Source organism: Apteryx mantelli, chromosome 1 (assembly GCF_036417845.1).
Source record: "Apteryx mantelli isolate bAptMan1 chromosome 1, bAptMan1.hap1, whole genome shotgun sequence".
NCBI classification, from domain to species: Eukaryota; Metazoa; Chordata; class Aves; order Apterygiformes; family Apterygidae; genus Apteryx; species Apteryx mantelli.
In genome coordinates this window covers 89692810-89716489 of record NC_089978.1, presented here as the reverse complement: position 1 = coordinate 89716489, position 23680 = coordinate 89692810, and the positions used below count along the sequence as shown (strand labels likewise).

General features: G+C 45.9%; 1 protein-coding gene across 1 annotated transcript in view; it reads right to left on the bottom strand.

The window, feature by feature from the left end:
* Nucleotides 1-4144, bottom strand: part of PTCHD1 (patched domain containing 1) — a 34145-nt gene extending 30001 nt beyond the window's left edge. The window contains exon 1 of the mRNA XM_013951908.2: nt 3716-4144. Coding sequence (XP_013807362.2) covers nt 3716-4144 — 429 coding nt within the window. The remainder of the gene's footprint in view (nt 1-3715) is intronic.
* Between the last annotated feature and the right edge of the window lie 19536 nt (nt 4145-23680).

Below are 23680 nucleotides of genomic sequence, written 5' to 3'. Positions count from 1 at the left end.
TGATTCTAGGCTTAAATGATCTGTACAGGACTTACATAAGCATCTGAACTTTTGCATGATGGTCCACACCAAATATCCAAATTATTCTTGTTACTCCAACTGCTTCTTTAAATACAGGGGTAAAAAACACACTCTCTTTAGCTAGGTGTTTTCATTTCATCTCTCTCTCAAGAGTGAAATATTGAGGAAGAAAGGTCCTGGACTGACAGCGCAGGATGCCAATGCCCTGTGCTCAGCCACGGAGCAGGTACAGCAGACAGCAAATTCCAGTATTGCCCTCCCAGAGCATCCCGGCCTCAGGATGCATCTTTTGCATACCTGCGGCTCTGCAGAGCTTTTTGTTGGCTCACCCATTCAAGGCCAGAGACTCAGGACAGGCTCAGGTTTTTCCCTTTCCTTTCTTCTGCAAATGACTAGGCGAGTTGGAAATGCAACGGACAGCAGGTGCAGAAGGGTTTAAGTGCTTAGGGGGAGAGGTACAAGAACTATGGATGGAGACTGACTGCTACACAAAAAAAGGGTAATCAGCATCATCTTCAAGTCAAAACTATTATATACAAGGCAGCCACATGCCTCCCCGCTAATTAACCGGAGAGAACTTGTGCGGAGCAGCTTGTACGTTCAGCAAGAACCACCACCGTCATGTGAGCAGCCAACATCGCACTAACATGTGTAGGCTGTCAGCGGGGAGCCCTACAGCATATACTGCTCTGGGAGCCTGGCTTGAAATCTGGGCCCAAGACAGGCGTGAGGCTGTTCTCTTTCCTAAATCTCTTCTCAGCCAGCCACTGAAGTATCATGCAGTAGCGGTAAGAAATAATTTCTCTGGCCGCTAATGTGACCATTAGGAATTGCCTTAAGTCAACCAGAGTATTTTAGAGAAGCCACCAAAGAAGTTATTAGTTTATTAGTTAACTAATTAATTAGAGTTATTAACTTCTGACAGTACCAGCTACGTTCCAATTCCGATCGCTCAGATCGCACAACTTTGTACCTCATTACTAAGGTTACGATAATGGCAGCTCACTTCCTGCACTGCTGAAGCCAGGGAGAAAGCTCCTTCTCTTTCCCTTGCCATGCGACTAGGGAAGCACTCATGGTTCAAGGCTCGTCCCCTTTCCTCCTTGCCTGGCAAGGTAGATACAGCGGGTAAGGAAACCTAGAAGAGATGCCACCAGAGGTGCCTGTCGGGGCAACCTCTGGGTGCCTCCTGCCAGCGGGTGGAGATGCAGCAACAACCATATGGGAGGAGGTAGTGTCCAACCTGATGCCTCTTCTAAAGCAAAATCTCTTCCTTGGCTTGGTCGTCCTTCTTCGGAAAAGGAAAGATACATAAATGCTGCCATATAGAGGCTGCCCTCACTGTACCTACATGGCAGCATTTATAGGAATGTAGCTGGGATTACGTCCTGAATACTTTCTCCCAGGATCCTTACGTACAAGTGTAGCACTTTGAATTGGCTAGCTCTGGGCTGGGTCAGGATACTTTTCAGATGTCTTTGCTCCCTTCTCCCCTCCAGGCAACTGGATATGTATATGAAAACCTAGACGGACAGACCATTCCCTTTCTCCTTCTCTCGTGCTGTTGACACAGAACGATGTAACCCTGTGTCACCACACATATAATAATATTGGGCCCTGGGAGCTCCCCTTCCTATTTTGCTGTGTTTTGACCCCCTGGGCCATCCACAGGGTTCCTTAGGCAGCTGTCTGAGCCTGGCTCTGCCCACAGACAGAGAAATAATTAGGACAGAGACATAATCACTTTGCACAAGACATACTGGAATTAATTAGATAAGTAAAGAGTTGGAAATAATGCATCAACTATGCCTGACAATGTCAGATTAACAGTAAGTAAACAGTCAAATGGCAATGGTGTTTCATTATCTCCCTAAATGAAAAATAATCATTTTGTTGGCAAATTCTATCTATTAAAAATGAGGCAGTGTTAAATCCTGACAGAACTTTCCAAGTTATAGCTTTTTTGTTGATATGATAAATCTTTTGCATAAGTTTGCTTGTGGAAAGATTCAGATTAACATTTATTTGTGTGTCACTATGCTATTGATAAATTACTGATCTCCAGAGAAAGCAGTACAGAGAAAAAAATCCATTATCATTATTATCCTGTGACTGAGTAAATGTGCACATACTGGATGCGAATGCAGTTCATGGTACAAGAAAATGAAGGAATGAAAATCGTCTCTCTGGAGTTTTCTCATTCGCCAGTAACATTTCTGTTACTGTACTTAGTGAGTCTGTGCTCATTAAATCTGTTTGCTGATTACCGTTGGGTAATATGTCAACAGCAAAAAAAGGAAAACATAAATACTGAATGGCTCTGTACTATAGTTCTGTACAGGGCTACAGTGGGAATAAAAATAAATGCTTTGTAACAGCTATTTCCTTGCTTAGTAAAAAGAGTGAGATCTTCCCTAGAGTCTCTTAGAATAGGTATTTGCATCTACCTTCTCATTTTGGAAGAGACATTCCCTACAGCTTAAAGATATTAACATTGCCTTTTGTATGGTCTGACAGTTTGACATTCAGAAAAAAAAAAGAAAAAGCAACACTGAGTCTCTGGGGTTTCCATAAGGGAACAGTGTAAACGTGCAGCCCTCCAGCTGCTCAATGCTGAAGGTGCGCAAATTCCGATAGCCACACCTTTGGATATGAGTAAATGTTCTCTTCTTTTCTTTCATGACTTGACCCTCTTAGCATACAATTTTTGCATCTGCCCCCCCCGTTTTTCCTTCAAGGAATGCTCAAAACTACTGCGGTGTAAACTACAAGACTAGCTCCAAGAAATTCAGACTTCCGACATGTTATGACATATTGTGCAGTGAGATGTCCTGTGCGATTGTTACTTACATACCCCACGCCATCTAAGTGACATGAAAAGACGATGCCTGGTGTATATACAACTTGACACAGCAGCACATCACCTAACAATCTGCACCACACCTCCAATTTACAGCTGAACTGCATTTTTCTTAATCTATGAAAACAGCATTTTTTTGCAGTGGGTTGGGAGGGGAAAAATTACTGCCTGCTAAAAATAATCAACTGAATGTTATTTGCCTTCAAGAGCCGTGGAAAGGCGCTTTCACGCCAGCCCGCACTAGGCAAAAGTGCAGTCCACACGCAGCAGCCCCCCAAAGCGTTGCCGGCAGCTTGGCAGATTGGTACCTAACTGTTTTTGAAGTTGGAGTTTATCAAAGCCCGAGCCGCCTTAACTCGGGAGCACGACTGCGAGACGAGTGTGGAGGGACCGGAGAAACTGTTTCAACAAGCAGCCTGCCATTCTCATTCACCCGAAGCAAATTAAAAAGCAAGGCAAAACATACCCTCCCCCCCCCCCCAAAAAAAAAAAAGCAAAAAAAAAAGCCCTTTGCTGTGGCTTTATCTGAGATAGCGAGGGGGAGAGAGAGGTCTCGGATGTGCCTTAAAAAAAAAAAAAGAGGGTAGTCATCCCAACTGTTGCAGGGATGCGACTTCGTAGCCGCACGCGCCGCGTCTCCAGCGGGCAGGCACACGCCAGAATACAATGTATATGCGCACACAGTCACATATATATATACATATACGTATATATGTATTTCTGCCTATATGCATCCGCGCGGCCGCGGCGAGCCCCGAGGCACGGAGCTGGCGGCAGGCTAGGACGCAGCGCCGGGCGGCGCGGAGGGGGGGGCGGCGGCGGGGACGCGGTTACCTTGAGGATGAGATCGGTGTGGTGCTGGTCGAGCATGTTGGCCTTGCGGAAGGAGGTGATGATGACCCGGCCGTAGCGGCCCGGGGTCTGCAGGTCGGAGTAGAGCCGGTGCTTGGAGCGGTTCACGGGGAAGAGGCTGTTGACGAGGCTCCGCTCGATCTTGGCCAGGCTGTGCGCGGGGGCCAGCAGGTGCTCCACGCTCTCCTCCACCTGGTAGCGGCTGAAGCTGGCGCCCAGCAGGATGGAGATGAGCACGGGCGCCGAGGCGAAGAACACCGGGTGGCTGGCGACGAAGTGCCCGAGCCGGGAGAAGGACGTCCCCAGCCCCCTGTGCAAGACCTGCCGCAACATCCTAGTGCGGAGGGCGCGCAGGAGGGCCAGCGCCGCGCCGGGGCCGCCGCACCTGCCCCACGGCCCCCGCAAGACCATGGGGCAGCCCCGCGGGCCGCGGCTGCGGGGGGCGGCTGTGCGTGCGCCTGCCTCCGCGCGTGTGCGTGTGTGCGCGCGTGTGTGCCTGTGCGCGGGGCGGCTACGGCGCTCTTCCTCCTGCGACGCCGCCGTGCCCGAGAGGAGTTTCCCAGCGCCTCATCGCCTCGCCTGTCAGCGCGCACCGCCCGCCCGCCGCGGAGCGGCGGCGCGGACCGCCGCGGGGCGGCCCCGCCGCCGCCGCGGTCCCCGGCGCGGAGTTTGCGCGGGAGCTGCGCTGCGCGCAGACTGCTGACTAACGCCCCGGCAGGCGCGGCGCCCCCGCGGCCGGCCAGGCCTGGCCACGCCGGGCGGCGGCGGCGAGCGCGGGGCGCAGCGCGGCGCCTCCCGCCGGGGCCGCCCCGCCCGGCTGCCGGGGCGGCTCCGCCCGCCGCCGCCGCCCGGCGCATCCCCCCGCCGCGCCGCGCCGCAAATGATTAGTCAGTCCGCGCCGGGCCGGCCTCCTCCGCCGCGGGGGCGGCCTCGCCCCCCCCCCCCCCGACGGCCGGGCGGGCGGACTCAGCCCCGCGCAGCGGCGCGGAGCGGGGTTTTGGGCGTGTCTCGCGGGGGCGCGGCGCGGCGCAGCCCGGCCCGCACCCGACGGCGCGACCCCGGCGGCGCGGCCCGCCGCCGCCCGAGTGGGCATGTGCGGGCGGCTCCGCACATGCCCACTAGAAAGGCCGCCCCGGCGCGGCCCGCCGCCCCCGGCCCCCCGGCGTCGCCCCCCGCGCGGCTCTGCGGGTCGCGGGCGCCGCCGCTGCCGCGCTGGGAGCCCCCGGTGCCGCGCGGCTGCCTGCCTACCTGCTCGCACGCCGCCCGCATCCCTCTGCGCGGCGGGAGCAGGCTGCCTGGGCTTGAAAACCGCTGTTGCAGCGAGATATGGGAAAGGGGTGAGAGATAGCAGCGTGTTCAGGCGAGCCGGCTCCCACCGCTGTCACACGCCTCTGGCTTTTATTTCTCGGAGCAAAGCTTTCGATATTCGCATTCCTGTGACTACCCAGGCCAGTGGTTTTACAAATCGGTGAAAAGGAAGTTTCTGTTTGACAACTGTTACACCTGTTGCTGCATGAAATAGCAGCAGCTCTCTGTTTCAGTTATTGATAGACAGACGGCCATCCTCCCTTTCACATTTCGGCAGTGTCTGACCTAAGCTAATGTTTTGTCCGTGGATGCTTCGTGCACAAAACCTCCTTGACATCATTCCCGTCTCTTTGCTCACAGCTAGGTCACGCAGCTTGAATGCTAAACTCTTTCCATGTTTCATTGCTTCTAATGTGGCAAGCAAGCAAACTGCTTGATTGAGCAGAGCTGAGTTATGGCTAGTAATGTCCCCACTTTCCCTGATTCTTCTGGCTTTTTGTGCCCAAGTCTGGTAAAGGCACTGCCAGCATAGCATCATCTAACCTGTTGGATCCACTGATGCTGGTATTTGTAACGTGATCGTGCTCCTACTCACTTGCAGCTGAGTCTTCCCACAGAGACAAGTCCTCAGTGCACTAACTCCTGTATCAGACCTGTACCAGTCCTGTATCAGTTCAAGAAAAACTTGAGTAAAATTTGAATAAAACCACACAGATGGAGATAGATGCAGGAGCACAGACAGGGAAATGATTTGGCCCGATTTTGTGTGAAGTTCTGTAGCAGAACAAGAACTAGAGCTCAGGTCTCTCATATCCCAGTCCAGTGCTCTCTCCTTGTTGCTTGTTTGTAGCTGTAGATAGATCATAGTATAGGACTGATTCGCATTATTATGCATTAGGATGAAACATGAGGATGTGTGTAGTACTTTATGTCATTAGCAGCAAGTAAAGAGCTTTGTCATTGCTACTGACAGTATCATCTGTGCTGATATTTTTTTGTCTCCATTGAAATATTTTTATCATTATTAAAATTGAAGGGGATTATTAACGATTTCAGCAACTGTCCAGTGGCTGATTCGCATTTCTCCCAAATACCTCAGGAAAATGGCTTTAAGGACCAGACATCCAGCCCAGTTCTCAGCACATTAATAGAATATATATAGTTTGCTGGGACAGAGAGGAAAACCAATGTATCAGCAGTTCTACTGAATGTTCCTCTCTCTTCCCAGACCAGTGTCTCTTTTATTGCCTGTTGTAACCTGCATCAGACTGCACAGTTAACTGCTATGGAAATGAAGTCTTTCTGAAGGTAGTTGTGGGTTTTCACCCTGCTGAATTCTGCCTCCTCTTGGTCCAGGGAATTGCACTGTCCTCCTCTGTGGGGTTTCCCACAGGGGACGTGTAGGGGTGGGATGTGAGGCAGTTTGACACATGCTGCTAAGAACACAGCTCAGTCGTGTGTGCTGTAACCAAGCCAAACAAGAGTGTTACAAAGCCACGAGCGTTATGTAGATGTTACAAAAACAGAGGGCAAACCTCCTGTGAATTCCTTGCTGTGCAGACAGTGAAATCACCCTGCTACCAACCGTCACTGCTCTGATGCTCTTAAAATTGCCTTCAAAATATGGCCTGTGGTAGTATGGTTGTCAGGAGTGTGGCAGTTGCAGGCCTCCCATGGTACTCTGAGTAAAGCAAAACATGGCTGAGCTCTCGCATTCGTTTTAGGGGAAAGCGCCAGTAACTGGAGTTCCTGCCAGTGGCACCTGCTGGGCTGTGGTGCATTAACCTGCTGAGCATTAACCAGCTCCATGTGACCTTTGGAGGAAAAGGATGGGTAGGATTTCTATCACGTATGAGTGCTACTCCACTACAGCTTTGAATGGCGCTTTACAAAATAGATAATGATGTCTTATTGCTCTAGAGAGTTTCCAAACTAAATTAAGAAGAGAATGATGGAAGAGATGACCACACAATGAGGTGCAGATACTGGTAAGAGGGATAATGAGGAGAAGGACAATATGATTATGTCTCTTCAAAGCAAACACCTCTGGGCAGCTACTTTTGGGGACAGAGTTTAACAGGATGATGGGAAAGACATGACTCAAAGACAGCATCTAAGTCTGCTCCCAAGAGCAGACCTGTCCACTATGAACGCTCCTAAATCTCAGACCTGTGAAAAGAGGTTGCCTCAACCCAAGCTCAGGAGCTCTCAAGAAGGGAGAAGGTCAAACATGTATGGTGGCTTAGCATGAGGCCGTGCTCTCATTCCTAGGGGCTGAAAGGATGGGGTGGGCCAAGCCCAGGAGAGACCAAGTCAGAGGGCTTTCGCTCTTTGCAAGCACAAGAGGTAAGCTTTGAACCTCCAGTAACATGCATCTCCATGCATCTGCTCAATCTTATTACCATTGCAAGTTTTAAACCTAATGTGAGAGGAAGAATTGGAGAAGGTTAAAATAACCTCCTGCTCCTGTTATAGTTGTTGCAGTTGCTTGAAGGGCTGGTCTGAATGGCAGCCACAGAGGAACATGAGAGGATGTGAATTTTTTGTTGTTCAGATGTTTTTCATCCCTATGTGGATGCTTGTAGTGACCAATAGCAGAGAGTAACCAACCAAAAAGGGGTCCTATGAAAGAAAAAGATTAGACAAGTGATGGAGGAGGGGATTCCTGATGAGTAACTTCAGCTGAGTAAAGAGGGCCTACAGGAAATGCAAGGTGGCAGGAGCAGCTGGGATGGCTGTGGGAGGCATCCAGAGAATCAGGATCTGTTTTTTTTTTTTTTTTAGGCATAAGGAATCAAAGAAGATATTTTAGGAGTGTGTGCATGGGATTTAGTGCTGCAAATGGGGAATGATTTCTGCAACACAGCACTGAGCAATGTGTAATGCAGGTTCCAGCTGGAGCCTGGAGAGAATGAGGTTACCCACAGAGAGGAGATGGGTAACAAAGCCTTTTTTTTGGGGGGGGGGGGAAGGGAACTAAGAAGAAGATTTCTGAGGAGTTTAATTATGGCTAGATTCTTAAGTGATGCAAAACCTTTTTCACCAAACTTGTTGGGGTCATGCTCATTTACACCTGCTGAAAGTCTGGCTCAGCATGCCTGGTGATGTGCAAAGCTATTCTGCTTTGTGCCCAGGGGTCAAAACGACATGTAGGCAGGCCGAGATGGGTGGGCAGAGCAGCAGTCCTCACTGCACCACCCAACTGAGCTCTGCTTTGTTTTTCTTGGCCTTAGGTCTGGGACCTGGGCCAATGCCAATTAAATTGGTGAGGGCACAGGCAAGGTTAACGATAAAGTTAATCTCCCATTGCTGATTGGTGAGGGAACCTCACAACTTGTAGCTTTTGCCAGTTTACAGTCAACAGAAAAGCGAAGCAGAAGGTGTCCTCCTTATTTCCAGGTTGGGTCATATCAGAGTAGGAAGATTACCTGCCAGTATCGCCCCTTTCACTGATACATTACAAGGACAGCAATTCGCTTATAAAGAAAAGGGTGTTACCTAAGCATCCATGGAAAACTGTAAGCCAGTTTCAGTGCAATTACTTTAATCAGTGAAACTGCTTGCTTTTGCTCTTCATTTTATTTTTCGTTTCCCCAGTCCCACTTTCTCTTGGCTGGCACGAAAAAGTGGGGCATCATGGGATGAACAGCATGAATCACAGCTTGAGAATCCCCAGACCAGAGTGATTGCTTTAACTCTGCAACCAGAAAAAGTGGAAAGAAAATATAGGATCAAAGCAGATTTTTTAGCAGGTGTGATCTCTCTCAGAACAAGTTCTTTAGGGCCTTAGATGATGGGGATACCTGAAGAAAGGCTGCCTTTCTAACCCAATTTACAAACCAGGAGGCAGTACCCTTGCCAAGAGATGGCCACATATTTTGCAACCTGCACTCCCAGATTCCAGTGCTAGAGTTTAAGATGGCTGATTTCTTACTTCCTCAAACAGGCTCCTGGCAAAATCAATCTTGTTCCTTTAGCATGTGTGAGCCTCTCGTGTTCACCAAATCAAATGGAAGAGAGGGGTAAAAATGAAACCTAGCTACAAATGTGCATGTACTTCAGAGCTGCACTCCCCAGTGCCCTGATGTTCTGCCACCCATAACAGGACATACATATTTTAATTGGACCTGCAAATGCAGATCTTGGGAGAAATTACAGGAATTGGGCTATCTTTTTGCATCAGCTAAAAGGAAAGAAATTGTCCTTGTGTGCTGCATGAAAATATCTCCTTTTTGCAGCCTGTCCTATAAAATGGAAATGGGTAAATGCTCCTCACTGGCCTGTTCCTCCTTCCAGATACAGATATATATAAAAAGAATGTAAATCACCAAGAAATACTTTGACAGCTGGCACCTGATTCTTTCCCGAGGGCCCTGATGGTCACTCTTCAGCAGCTCTTTGCTGATTCATGAAGATTGCTAAGAGAAAACGTGTGTGACATCTTTTATAGAGTGTAATAAAAAGAGGGAAGTGCCCTGTGTGGCTAGAACTGCAGTTCTGTGGTCTGTCTCTGAGATGCTCCATTAGCCTGCTGCTGGCAGTGATGACACAAAAATTGGAGATCCCCGATTGTACCATTAGCATGAACAGATTGAAAAAGCAAACTGGAATAAAATGGGGAGCCTGTGCTTTTTTTGTGCTTGTATGAAAACTCAGTGGAGAGAGGAAGGATGATTCTGTTTCCTCACATGTTGGCACAGGCTGCACAAAAACACAGCTCTGCTTTTGTTAGGGTTTGTCCATATTGTATTAGATCTAGATTTACTTCTTAAACTGCAGCCTTTGGAGCATCCTTCACTGGCTATGTTTTTGGCTAGGCCATTTGATATTTGCAACTGACCAGACTGTTCATCATGGCCTCTCATCTGCTTATTTTAAAACGGTGGCTGTTGACATCTCTGTCAGTATTGCCTCTGGCCTTAGAGAAGGGTCTTTCCTTCACCATAAACAATAATGGCCTGACAAAAAGTCTTTCTGTGCAGAAAGATGGATTACGTTCTTATTTTGAAATGCGGTCTAAATGGTGCTGATGTACTGAAATGTAACAGCTAATATAAGCGGACGAGTCAATTTACAGCTTTCATACTACATTTTAAGAAACAAAACAAGCAGACAAGACAGCACAATAAATCTGCCTGGTGTCCCAGTCTGGTTGATGTTAATTGGACACAGTTGTATCAGATAACTGGATGATGCAGCTTTCTAAACAACAGGAAATGCACATATTTTGTCAAGAACATGAATTTGTCCAAAGAATGGGGGACAGACTTAAACAATATATTCTTCTAAACAAAGGTCGGTAGGCCAATGAAGAAGCATAGATGTATATGTACACAATACAAAGTTCATATTATAATAATAGTCCTGCTGATATTAGAAAAACAATTATATTATTCAGGATTCAAGGGACCAACAAAGAAAATAAGTATTATTCATGGATAAATTATTTTAGAAAAATAGGAATTTATAATTTAACTATCACAATTAACTGTATAAAATATACGGATTCTTTTCTGTAAGAGTAAAACACTGCTTTAAGATACAAGTTTTAATATGAAACAAAACATAAACTAGGAGTCTAGTAAGTATGTCTGGAGACACTGGGATTTTGGCAGAGTGTAACTCCTAGAATAGTGTGAATGTTTATTTTCTGTTTATGTGTCTTCACATAAAACTGGGTAAAACATGTAGGTTTCAAATGAAAGCAGAATAAAAAAAACCATGGAGCTATTGAAATAGGTTTACATCTTATTTCATATTTAGGAATACATATATATGTATATACACATATGCATGTGTGTATGCACACACACACCATATATATGAAAAAAATGTTCATTTTATATATATAGGTATGTATACTTTATACACACAGGCTTAAATGAAAGCAATGGACATTTAAGTCAGATATTAGCAAAACTTTCTAACAGTAACATCTTTCTAATAGTAATGCAGAGCACTAGGATCACTCAAGAAGGATGTAGAGTTTCCATCACTACAGGATTTTAAGAACAAGCTAGATAAATATGTAAGGTGTGACATAAGTATTGCTGATCCCGCCTTGGGGCAGGGGAATGATTAAGGATGATTAAGGATGATTAAGGGACTGGAGTATCTCTCATATGAGGAGAGGCTGAGAGAGCTGGGACTGTTCAGCCTGGAAAAGAGAAGGCTTGGGGGGGGGGGTGGAGGGGGTAGGACCTTATCAATGTTTATAAATATTTGATAGGAAGGTGTCAAGAGGATGGGGCCAGATTCTTTTCGGTGGTGCCAGTGACAGGGTGAAAGGCAACAGGCACAAACTGAAACACAGGAAATTCCACTTGAATGTAAGAAAGCACATCTTCACTACGAGGGTGGTTGAACACTGGAGCAGGATGCCCAGAGAGGTTGTCCATCCTTGGAGATACTTAAAACCCGCCTGGACGCCATCCTGTGCAATGTGCTCTAGGTGACCCTGCTTGAGCAGGGGGGTTGGACCAGATGATCTCCGGAGGTGCCTTCCAACCCCAGCTATTCTGTGATTTTGTGAATGGACTAGGTGTCCTCTTAAGGTCTCTGTCAGCCCTATTTTCTAAGATTCTAGGATATAGCCGAAGGATAGCTTAGGTGTACATACATGTACATCTGATGAAGTGAAAGAAAAATAGTCTATGATTTGCAGCTGCAGAGATTTACAGCTGAGCATGGAAGACAGCTCACCTACAAGAACAGGGAACACAGGCTCGTTGGTAGTCCCCAACATAGTATTCAAGCTGTATAGACAGGGCTGATCAGCCTGTTTCTCCCCAATTACTGCTTCACGTTCTGACTTATGTCCAATTTATAGCCTTTGGCTAGGCTTCGTGTCTCTAAAGCTGTTAGTAAAGACAATTATATAAATATAAATTACAGATGTACAGCTTTGGGACAGCACACTTTGACTCAGAATTGTCTTCATACTGCTCTGTCACGTTCTTCCACCTGTATCTAGATTGCATATTGAGTCATATTGACAGTGTAGTTGGCTATAAAGTGAGAGACCTTCAGCAAGGACATAAAAAAACCCCTCTTACTTTTTCTCCTGCCTTTGAGAATGCCTGTATGAATTGGTATCATGTTGACTAGGTTTTAGACAAAATTGTGGAGTTTCTGCATCATTTACAGGATGCAGCACAGACTATTGGAGGAAGTATGGATCAAGGGCTGCAAGCTCCAGAAATCTGGTTATACCACTTCTCTTGGCTGGTCACAGTTAATTCTCTGTTAATTGCTCCATGGCTCAGTTTCCCCATGTTTAAAACTCAAATGAGAAAGGTTGGCTGCCTCCTACAGGGAGTGGAATGAGCATATTTAACCAGCAATTTAACAGCACGCAGGAAACAGTATAATATACCAATGTGGAGTTTTACAGTATTCAGATCAGAGAACCCTTATTCAAAAGACCATTCCTATTAACATTCCCTTTGTTATGTTTTATTAATTAAGTGTTAAAATGAGCCAAGTAATACAATAAAAAAGTAAAGGGGAAGTGAGTTTAACTGCTTCCCATAAAAATAGAGATGCCATATGATCATTGTCAGGGCCCTGCCCTAGCACTCCTTTCTCAATGTACCACACAGTTGTACCAGGCCTGTGCTTGATAAGGGAGTTTGGATGTACCTCCATGCTGTGTTGAGCTTCTGCTGTCTTTCCTGTCTGTCACTGACATGTCTTTCTCATGCCTCGCTGTCAGTACCCATGAATGAAGTCAGGGACTGGCTACAATTGGAAAATAAAAAAGAAGAGGATCAGTTAAAATCTTTAAATAGCAAACCAACCAACCAACCAACCAAAACAAAATAGCTACATTGCTCTTAAGCAGAGTATTGGCCATTTGTACATCCCCAATTAAATGTGATCACTAAAAATGTACCACAGACATATTTTAATAGCCCTTAAAAATGTCCTGTTACTTGTTTACCCCATGCTGCCAGGTGGAAAATATGCAGGGAGGTAGCTGAAGATTTCTGAGGACTTTATTGGGATAAGACAAAAGTCCGTTTGGTTTTATTTTTAAGTAATAAAGCTACCATGACAAAACAAGGAAGGTACAATGCTGAAAGAAACCTATTGCAGTAAGTCACAGGTGTACATCTTATGAGCAGGTGAAACACATACAGCATTTGATGGAGAGCACTTATATGGAGCACATTTTCACTTTAGCAGAAGCATTAAATATTTAAGCAGGTGTGTGTTGAAAGTAAGAAAACATCAGGGTCCTTTTTCTTTTATGTGCTTTTCACAGGAGTGGCTTGATTTTCTGATTGTTCCTGATGTTCCTGAGATAAAAACAGAAGCAAGGAATTCCTTATTGTACAATCTGTACTTGACCTTTGTATGTTTTTTTTTTGTTTTTGCTTTCTACAAAAGCTACATTCCAAACAGCACTTTTCACTCATGAATATAGAATTACATTATTACTGTAAATGTAACTTGTTATCTTACATTTTAATCAAGGAGCTGGTGTTCTACATGGGTAAGTGCCCATCAGTGTTAGACAACACACAATTAAAACAGAATGACAAAACCTGATTTTCTAAGGCAAATGTTTAAAATGGCATATATGCCTTTTCTGGACCAAAACCCCTTATCAATCCGTACACTGGCTTTCCTAGCAAACACGAACATGCAGACCTTGGCAGTATGAATCATCAGCTTGCCTCTGATCAGAATTCAGGGTATGTTCTGGTTTGTGTATAATACTAATTGAGTTTGGCTTTGCACCTGAAAACACACACTTTATTTTGACTGCATGGGAATATCATATGAGGAGAGACTCTTTTATATTTCATTGAAATTTACTATAATGTTTGAGCAAATCATTAAGAATATTTTTTCCTCAAGGCTGCTGCAAGCATACATTTTGGTTTATGGGAAATATATGTTATTCCTAAGACTAAAAGCAGTTTTCATTATTCTGTAATATTTATGTCACCGTAGTACTTAAAGTACTCTTGCTGTTTCTGTAAAATTCTTCCAAAATTTGCTAAATTATAATAATCTTGGAAGTCACTATTTGCACATGCTTAGCAGATGGCTCCTAGGAGATGGCTGCTAAAACCACACTGCATTTAGCATGCTCAGACTGGGGCTTTGCAATTGCTTTTTTTGGAAGCCAGGGGCTGCTCTGGTCCCTGGCAATTCTACTAAGTTCACGGAAATTGTTTTGCTGTTCTTTCCTATGCGTTCATCTCTGGTATCATGGAAGGTGAATTAGTCCAACTGGACTGGAGAGGAACAAAGGTGCATGGAGACAGAGATGTCTGAGAACTGATGGGGAATAATGGCGCAGAGGGGAATGGGGACCAACTGGTGGGATATAACAACAAGAGACAGAGTGAATCCCAGGCTTGGGGTGAGTGGATGATGAGTGGAAAGAGATGGGTCCGTAACCACTTGCATGCATCCTTCTCTATGTATTGCTGGGTCTCTCTTCTGCTGCCACAGAAGAGTAACAACAGTCACAGTAAAGGGAGTGTTTCATCCTTCCCCAGTGAGGGGTAACTTTTCCTTTTGGTTTGAGAGGTAGAAGTCTGTATGTTAGGAGTTCAGACCTGCAGACAGGCCCTCTAAGATGATATTGTGTGCAGGAATTCCTGCAAGGGAGGGGAAGCCATTAGCTGTAAAAACATACATCCCTCTCCCCACTCCTGAATTTACTTATGGCTGTATATTTAAAGACCATTCAGGTTGTTGAGTCAAGCACTGAAATGTTCAGAAACACCTAATTCAGGATGTCAATACAACCTTAATTTGGTCTGAGTGCACACACACATTTTACTCACATGGTAGCATGTTAGTCTTTTTTTAGGACTGACCCCTTCCTTATTAGGTGTCCACGATCAACAGAAATTTGGGAAGGAGTCAGAGTTGCAGACTCAATGAGTTTATTCCCTAGAGACCAGACCCTGTGTCATTTGCTGCAGATCCTGGAAGGAAGCTGTGACAGAACAAAACAGAGGCTATTAGGAAAAAAAAAAAAGGATGAAAGATTTGTGAGTTACGTGAGTTATTTTGCTCTATATACCCTCTTGCAAATTAGATTTTGTCCCTTCCTCTTACTACTACGTCTCACTGCATCAGGACTCTGATATTTGAGTATTGGGAAGCAGAATTTTGTTTGGATGAAGGGATGGGAGGAAAATACTTGAATGGGGAAGAGCTGCAGCAGGAAGGGGAACTCAGCCTTGGCTTCTGAAATTTGTTATCTGTCTTTGTGTCAGGGCAGGGGCATCTTCTAAGAAAAGAGAAAATCAAGATAAGTAACACTAATTCCTAGGTCACTGATCTGTAGCCAGAGGTCCAGCTGGCTTCAAATGGCCTGGATAGCAGTGAAACCGGCTCCAGCCTGAGATGGAAAGAAAGGAAGCAGGATATAAATGTTTGCCAGGGTTTTGGCACAGTCAGCTCAGATGTGAGGAAAAAAAAGTAATTAAAAAGGGAAACCCTTCAGTAAGGGGCAAGTCAGGGCTGAGGGAGATCGGTAAGCTTCACTGTCCCTTGGCAAAGCTGCTTTCTCACTTCTGCCCATTTACCATTGCTGAGGCTCTGCTGCTTTTAGCAGTCACTGGGGATGCCACCAGCCCATTGATGCATCAGCAGCCATAGGCTGTAAATATAGATGATTACTGGGGAAAAAAAAGCAAACTACTGCTTGTAAAGAAAGCAGTGCCTTCCCCGTACAGTGACTGCAGTGCTGAGGATTCCCCTTGCCTCATGTTCTTGGAAAGAGCCTGCAAAGGAGAGCACTGACGCGGGAGCGACGATTCCACTCATGTCCTCCTGCTGTTTTAAGCTAAGTGTCCCCATTTTTTGCCCACTTCTAGCCATCCCTTCTGGCTGCCACTGAAGTCTAACACAGATACAGAAAGCGTTGTTGCATCCCTACCCTGACACTTGATTTTTCCTATCAGATCCTGAGTCTTCTCCTCTTCATTGTTCTCCTCTGTCCCGCGCGCCGTTTCTCTCTCCCCCTGCCCACCCGTCCTCCCGGTGCCGCTTGTGCCGCCTGGCCCAAGGTGGCCATGATGCGCCATCGCTGTTGAGGTTGCGGCCCTGTCACCTCCCCGCAGAAAGCGGGGAGCCCCCGGCCCTGCCAGCCGCCCTCCTTCCCCCCACGCTCCCGCCGGCGCGGCTGCAAGGGCACGGGCGGATGCTCCCTTTTTGGGGGGCAGAGGAAAAGGACAAGGAAAGGGCACGTGCAGGGCAAGGAAAGGCCCTCAGCAAAGACCTCCCTTCGCCCCTCACCGCCGGGAAGGCCCCTGCGGGCAGCGCGGCGCGGCGCGGCCTCCTCCCGCCCCGGTGGGGGGGCTCCGGGCGGCCGACATAGGCGCTGCCACCCCCGGCGGCCCTCGCCCCGCGGCGGCGGCCACGGGGCGGCGGAGTGGCGCAGCGCTCCCGCGGGCGCGGCGGGGCCGGTGCCGAGGCTGGAGCCGGGGCCGGGGCTGCCCAGCGCACGGACCCGGAGCGGGGCCCGTTGAGAACGGCCATGATGAGGGGCCGGGCCGCCATTTCGCGGCCGTGGGGCGGTGAGGGGGGCGCGAGTCCTCTCCGAGGCGTCTCTGTCCCCCATGGGGTTTCCCTGGACACCGCTCCGCCAGGCCGCCCCGGGCAGCCTGCGGGTTTCGCCCCACTGCCCGGGGAGGCTTGGCTGCTCACGCGGGCCGGCCGGCCGCGCGTCCTCCCTGGCGCCGGGGCTCGACACCCACCTCACACCTCTGGGCACTGTGGTTATTCCCCACAGCGGCGGCGAAGAGGAGTGCTTGCCGGGCCAGTGGGCAACGCTTTCCTGCCCTCTCACAGTTCCCAGGCGTGGGCCATGACCAAGCTTAGCCTCTCTGGGAGGCTGCTTTGTGAGCGCAGCTGTGGGACTTCTTGTATCGTTTTGGGAGAACGAGTCAAACTCTCTGAATTGGACGTTTCGGCTACTTAGATGAAAAAAGATGTGTTATTTACTGGTGTTAAGCTGCATTAAGTACGTGGGTGGTACCAAGCCAGTATAACAAATATGAAACAATGCAAGCAAAATATTTCTGCCCAAATGAAATTGTCAGGCTCCCTTGTTCTTCTTTTCCTCCCCTTCCAGATACAGGTGGACACAGCTGCAGGGGAGGAAGGCAAACCCACAGCCACGGACAAGCAAGGCAGTAGGCTTCAGCAGCAAGGGATTGCTCTGGTACGGCGCTGAAGTGTAGGAAGTCAAAGCATCTCTGAGCAGCAGCAGCAGCAGAAGCAGACGGGTGTCTCAGAGCAAGTGTCAGAGTGTCTTGGCAACAGTACAAGATGTCTGCAACTTTCTTTCACTTATGCAGAAAACACGTCATGTAGGCAGTGCAGTGGTGCGTGAACACAGCAGTGTAGGCTTGGTTTTGAAAAATTTGCATCGAGAGCAAAGGCTTGTTTGGCTGGCGTAGGGAGACAGACTGAAAATTTTGTGACAGAGGCTATGGCATTTCTCTCTCTGGCCATTAATTGGTTGTTACAAATCTGCAGTGCAGTCATGGGTTTTTTTTTTTCCCCTCCTTTCCTCTCCTTCAAATTATTTATTCTAATAGTAATACTAGTTTTAAGTGGTATAGAACATGAACTAGTTTCTTTGGTAACTGAGTCAGTTAAACACCCACACAAAGTTAGAATGTGTTAGGTGCAGACATTATCCCCTTTAGAAAAGATGTGGGTTTTGAAAACCGCAGCAGTAGGGCAACAGTATATGTTCTCAGGGAGTTGTTCCAAAAAAAGTTTCATGTACCATATGTAGATTTATATCTAAGTCCTGATCTTTTGTTTATACACACATATGGAACTTGAATATATTAGCTCTATATTGATTTCTCCAATGGCTTAAGGATTATATACTTTTTTTCTCTTCTCAGTGTTTCATCCTTCCCTCTTTCCCCCTCATTTTTCCCCAAATATAGCGAATAGGTGACTGTGAAACAGCATGCAGTAGGAATACAGAACAGGTGAATAAGCTTGCAAATGCATGCTGCATTGCTTCATGCTTTATTTGGTGGAAATAAAAATTTGCACTGTTTAATCTGTCCCCTGAAATTATATATGGGAATTGCAAAGGCTTTTGTAGATAGCTTCTTTTTAAAAGTGGTCTAAATATAAATGTGACCTTTGCGATCTTGGTAGTTTTTTGAAAGCAAGTGTGTGCATGTATGATTAAAATTGTTTTCAGGGTATGAATTGTAACAACGAATCTGACTAATAATCCTTGTCATGTTGTCTTGATCACAATCGGTAGTTTAGTCTATAACAGAAGCTTGGAGACTTATATAGCACTTTCTCTAGTGACACATCAACCCCACCAAAATTAAAACATTAACATTTTTAAACATATTTGTCTTGTTTCTGTATATGAAGCAAGATTGGACTAGCACCTGAGAACTGAAAGATGACCATAAACAGACACTGAGCCTGAAAAGGCTATTTCATTTTTCTGTTTGAATGAAGTTAAAAAGGAGACCAAAAGAATAAATAGGGAAGTGTGAATTAGAAGGTTTTACATTCTTTGCTTTCTTATTCTGATCATCAGTCATAAAAGAGTTAGGTATGTTTTTAGTTAAATATGTTTCTTATGCTAATGCTGTGCCTTTTAATTGCAATGCTTCCAGAGTGGGAAAAGCCTGACACAAATACAGAGAGCACCTGAAAGTACTCTTATGCAGTACTTGTTATTTCGTAACACCCCTTCCTGCACTACAACAAAGTACATAGCATACTGTGAAATTCTGCACCAGAAAGCTGGAAAGGATGTGTAACATTTCCCAGTTTACAGAAGCCTGATGAAGACTGATCTGGGTGATAGGTAATAAACACTTTTTATAGCACTGCATAGTTAAAATTTAATCCATTATAAATGTCAATGAAAACATTAGTTGGAAAAAATACTTGACTTGAAGAAAACAAAAACGTATTTCTGTCCTCCTTTGGGTCACTTATATCATCCTGTGGTCACATCACTTTCTTAATCCTGCAGGGAACATTTCCCTCCAGGCTTCTGCACATTCTGCTGTCTCCTCCTGGTGCCAGACACAGTATTTTCTGCAGCATCTTTCTCGGGCGCTTCCTGTCTCTTATTGCCATAGAGACAGTATGTGCCTGTTAGAGACACCACAGAGATATGCTCACTCAAAACCAGGGATGGATGGAGAAGGCAGCCCATGTGCAGACCTGTAAGCTTAAAGTGCTGTGGAGAGGATTTTGCAGCAAGGCCCCGATCTGTATGGCTGTTTCAGTACAGAAGGGCAACAGGCTCCAGAAATCCTCAGTAGGGGAAATGATCTCATGAAAGACAAGCAAAAGGCCTAAGAAATGCATTTCCAATGCTCTGGGTCATCTGAACCAAGCTCTAAAGCTATTTGTGTTAAAGATGACGCACAGCATTATTCCATATTCTCAATAATAACAAAAACGCTGTATATAACAGGAAGGGTGTTTTATAATAGAAGAACTAAGCAAGGGTTCAAAACAGCCTTGATTCCCCCCTGCGGCACAGTGTTTTTGAGTGGTCCTGGCCAAATTATTTCTCTGCCTTAGTTTCTTCTCTGCAGAATATGGGTATTATTTTCTCTTCCCCCTTGTGTGGGCTAAGTAGGAGCCTATAGCCATCACCCAACCTAATCTTGGTATACATACACACTCTCCACTCATGTTTTCTCTAACACAGACCTTTTGGGAGCCCTTGAGCAATGAAGAAAGCTCAAGCGTGTTTGGTGCCTTACCGTGTGAATGTGGTTTCTTGCATGCATTTTGGACAGACTGGCTCCATCCAGGGCCAAGTGCCTCACTGCATGGCCCATGAGTGGGTATCTTGAGTCTGGCTTGTGTTAAGCAGTATTGGCACATTGAATCTAAGCTACAGATGGAGTAACAGCCAACAGTGTGGGTACAAAATGCATGGTGACAATATTCACTGTGTGTAAGCCTATGCTTGGATCCAAACTGGTACTAGCACACCTATTGTAAGAGGAGTGTATATGGGTTACTCATATTATGAGTAGCAGCTGTAGGGCAGAATGTTGTTTCTGCTGAGCTGGAGGTACGTGTTTCCCCCTCACCATCATCTCCCATGCTTGCAGGTAGTGGGTAGTTAAGAAGCAGGGAGTGGACTAAATTGTGCCTCCCCTTTTCCACAGCTAGCCAGTGCACCGGAGAAACTGGGGCAACACACTGCATCAGGAACAAACCCAGAACATGAAGCATGTCTACATGCAGGCACTTGGTGCAAAGACCCTGGGCCCTGTCCTGGCCAAGCTGGCACAGCCACATTGCGTGCTGTGATGGGATATTGGCTTGGCTCCCCAGGATGGGGGGGTGGTAAGATAAGGAACAGCAGAATGGCACGATGGCGTTCACAAACCCACACTTGGGCTAATAAAGCTGACTCTTAGTGGGGCTAATTAGCTTCTGTATGGCAACACGTGGAAAAATGAGGTGTAGTTCTGCAGCTAGCATAGTGGTCTCTATACTGAGCACAGTCCCATGCAGACCTGCTCTGATTTCACAGTCTCCTTGGGAGAATCCTTTTGCTCGTGGTGCAGTGGTAAAGCCACAAGCACAAGGGATGCAGCTGCCAGTAAGGAGTTGAGTATAAAGGTGGTATGCATCATTGCTGTTGTTCCTATAATGATAGCTAAAAATAGTAAAGGCCGGCATTTACATATACAGTTTCTTATTGGTGATGCAACACTTCCACCCCAGCTTAGCCCTGTTTTCGTGTTCTTTCTTCTCTCTCTCTCTCTCTTCATGACGTAACTGAAACTCTGCATACAGCTCTCATATAAAAAAGCTCCAGTGTGAGCATTTTTTACTTTTGGGTTTATGTGTATATGTTTACACTCACTTACTTACTCAGCCCACAGCCATTGTCTGCACCTCGCACAGAAGTGATGGAGAACGTGGCTCAGCTACCTGCAGCATGTGGAAATCCTTCTGCACATTTGGTCACTGGGTCAGGCCTGGGTTTCCTTTTATTTGGGGCCCTCCAGCATGTAGGTTGCCAGACAAACAACACTGGCTCTGAAGTAGAAATGCCTAGTGTAGCAAAGACCTTATAAGAGCTTTACATTGCTTTCATCAAAATTTGGATTAAGCTCATAATAATGGCCTTCATGTGCTGCAAATACATTAACATACTTTCTCTGAGACAGAGCCTGGTTTCATTACCCTGGTTCCTGTGGCACACAGAATTATTGCCTACCAGAGAAGTGTTAAGTGAAAAGTCGCCAGGGGATTTTCACCTCCCTTTCTTGCATGGTTTTGCTAAACTGAGCTGGAGAAGAGGAGCTCCCACCACCCTGCTAGGAAGCCTTAAAGAGGAATCTGGTTTGTGCTCTGTTTTTTAAGTTGTTCTCAATAAGGAGGGAAGAACAGCAGCTGTTGACCATTGTTTTGCTCCATCTTTTTCTGCTATGAAGATCTGACTTTCCGCTGCTCATTCCCAACACTTCTAAGTGCCTTTGTGGAAAACCCTGGGAGCTTTCCTGGCAAGGCCCAGGGAAAGTCACCTGATGTGAGTCTCTTACTCTCCTCTTTCCTTGTGTGCTCCAGACACATCTCCAGTGCGGTTTTACTGTACATACATTGCTTACAAGAACCAACTGTAACATTAGTCACTTTTACTTTTTGAGGTCATTTTATTCCTTGTCTTCCAGCTTTTGCTGCCTGTGCAGGCAAGTGTTTCTTGACCCTTGTGTCTCTTTCTTAACCTGGTCACTCTCATCTTCCCTAAGATTAATTCACTGTACTGCGAACTCTGGTTATTATTGTGTTTATTGCCTAATTTTAATTTATGCAATCCAGTGTCAGCTCAGAATAGGTGTATGTACTCCTCAGCTTGTGTACACATACAGTCGATGGTGAGATGAAAATTGTTTGATGTTGGTATTTTATGATGTTAGATGGGTACATCCTGGAATGTATTTCAGTTGTGTAATGCTGTAGTAGCAGCCAATCATAAGACATTTTCTATATCCAAGATAACACCTGGGACAAAGATACACGGATTTAGGCAGTGATAGATTAAAAACTAATTATAGTGTGATGCTGATGCCACTTTAGATGGTTAAACCTTTAAAATAACATTTGAGGTTTTCAAGCTTCTGTTCACAGCAATATTATCTTGGTCAAGCTGAAGGGCTCCCCTTCCTTTTTATTTTGCATTTTTCCAAGTGCCTCCAAACATACAGGGCACCTGATGTAGAGACGCAAAGGCGCAGGTCCTGCCTGGGGAGAGCCACAAGCAGTGCAGAGGGTCTGGGGCTGGGGGAGAGGATGCAATACGGCACTGTAGCAGGGGCTGGGGCAGGAATGACAGGGAGCTTTTGAGTGTAGGGCATAAGGTACCACACCACCCATGCCTGCCAGATACGGTCCCTGTTCTCACCATGAAAAAGTAACATCTAATCTTTGTGAGAGAAATAAAAAACACAAGTAGGCAAATAGAAGGGAAGGAGGAGAGAAAGGGAGCTGGGGAAAGCAAAGATCATGCAGTTTCTCACTGAAGCATAAATGTATCTTGGTGGTCCATTTAACTGCAGCCTTTCCTCCTCCCTGTCTTTACCCTCCAACTCCATCTCTAGACAACTTGCATGGGAGCTGGAGTGAGGCAAGGGAGATGCTTTGGGAGTGAACTGAATATAACGAAGTGTGTGGAGCAAAACACAGAGTTTGGGAAGAGGCACCAGATGTAGGAAGATGAACAAGCAGATGTCCTGGGGTAGGTCAGCAGCTGAAGGTAACTTTCAAGTAGAGCACATGCAATCCTGAATCAAGGCCCTTTCCTAGATTATGGCCAGGCATACTTTATTGAGAAAAATTAAGGATATTTAAGTTGGTGGTATTGACAAAGCAGTGATGATAGGTGCTGCAGAAGAAGTCTACATCATAGACTTGACAGGGAAGTGATGTGTGGCACCAAGGTTACTGAAGGCACAGCTAAGGAGTTCAAACTTGGCATCCACAGGGTGGAGGAAATTGTGTGGTTGTCAAGTTGCAGCACTAACACCTAGAAGACTTTGGCTTCCTGTGAGACACTGTATTTTCTGTGACTCAGCTTGTGTATCAGCTAAACAGAACAACAGTGTATTTGTCAGAGCGTCATGGGAGTTAGTTAGTGCATCAGTGCTGGTAAATTGCTATGAGATCTTCGGATGAACAGTACCATGGAAAGCACTTTAGTAAAAGTATCATTCTAAAAATATTTTGCTTGTTATCATACTATTTATGCTTTAAAATAGATATTGTTAATACCATATTCAACAGAATGAGTTAGTGTTGCTGCTAATTTAAAAGCAACTTGCAATGTAAAGAGAACGTTTGTCTTTTCTGTCTTTGTGATTTTTAAAAAAGCCTGCTTCCTTTTCCTTGCTGTCTCCTTTAGAAAGAAGGGATCATTTGTCTTACTTTTCTGATTTCATGTTTGGGAATTGTAAGGTTAGAGGTGGATGAAAGCTGGAGTTTTATTTTTCCGACATTAGCTTTTGTCAAGCAAAGAAAAAAAAGTTAAATTATCAAAATCTTAAAAAAATTAATTCTGATAGGGAAATGATGAAATAACCATATAAAACAGTTTCTGAATTACAGTTTTTCCGCAATTAGTAAACTGTTGAA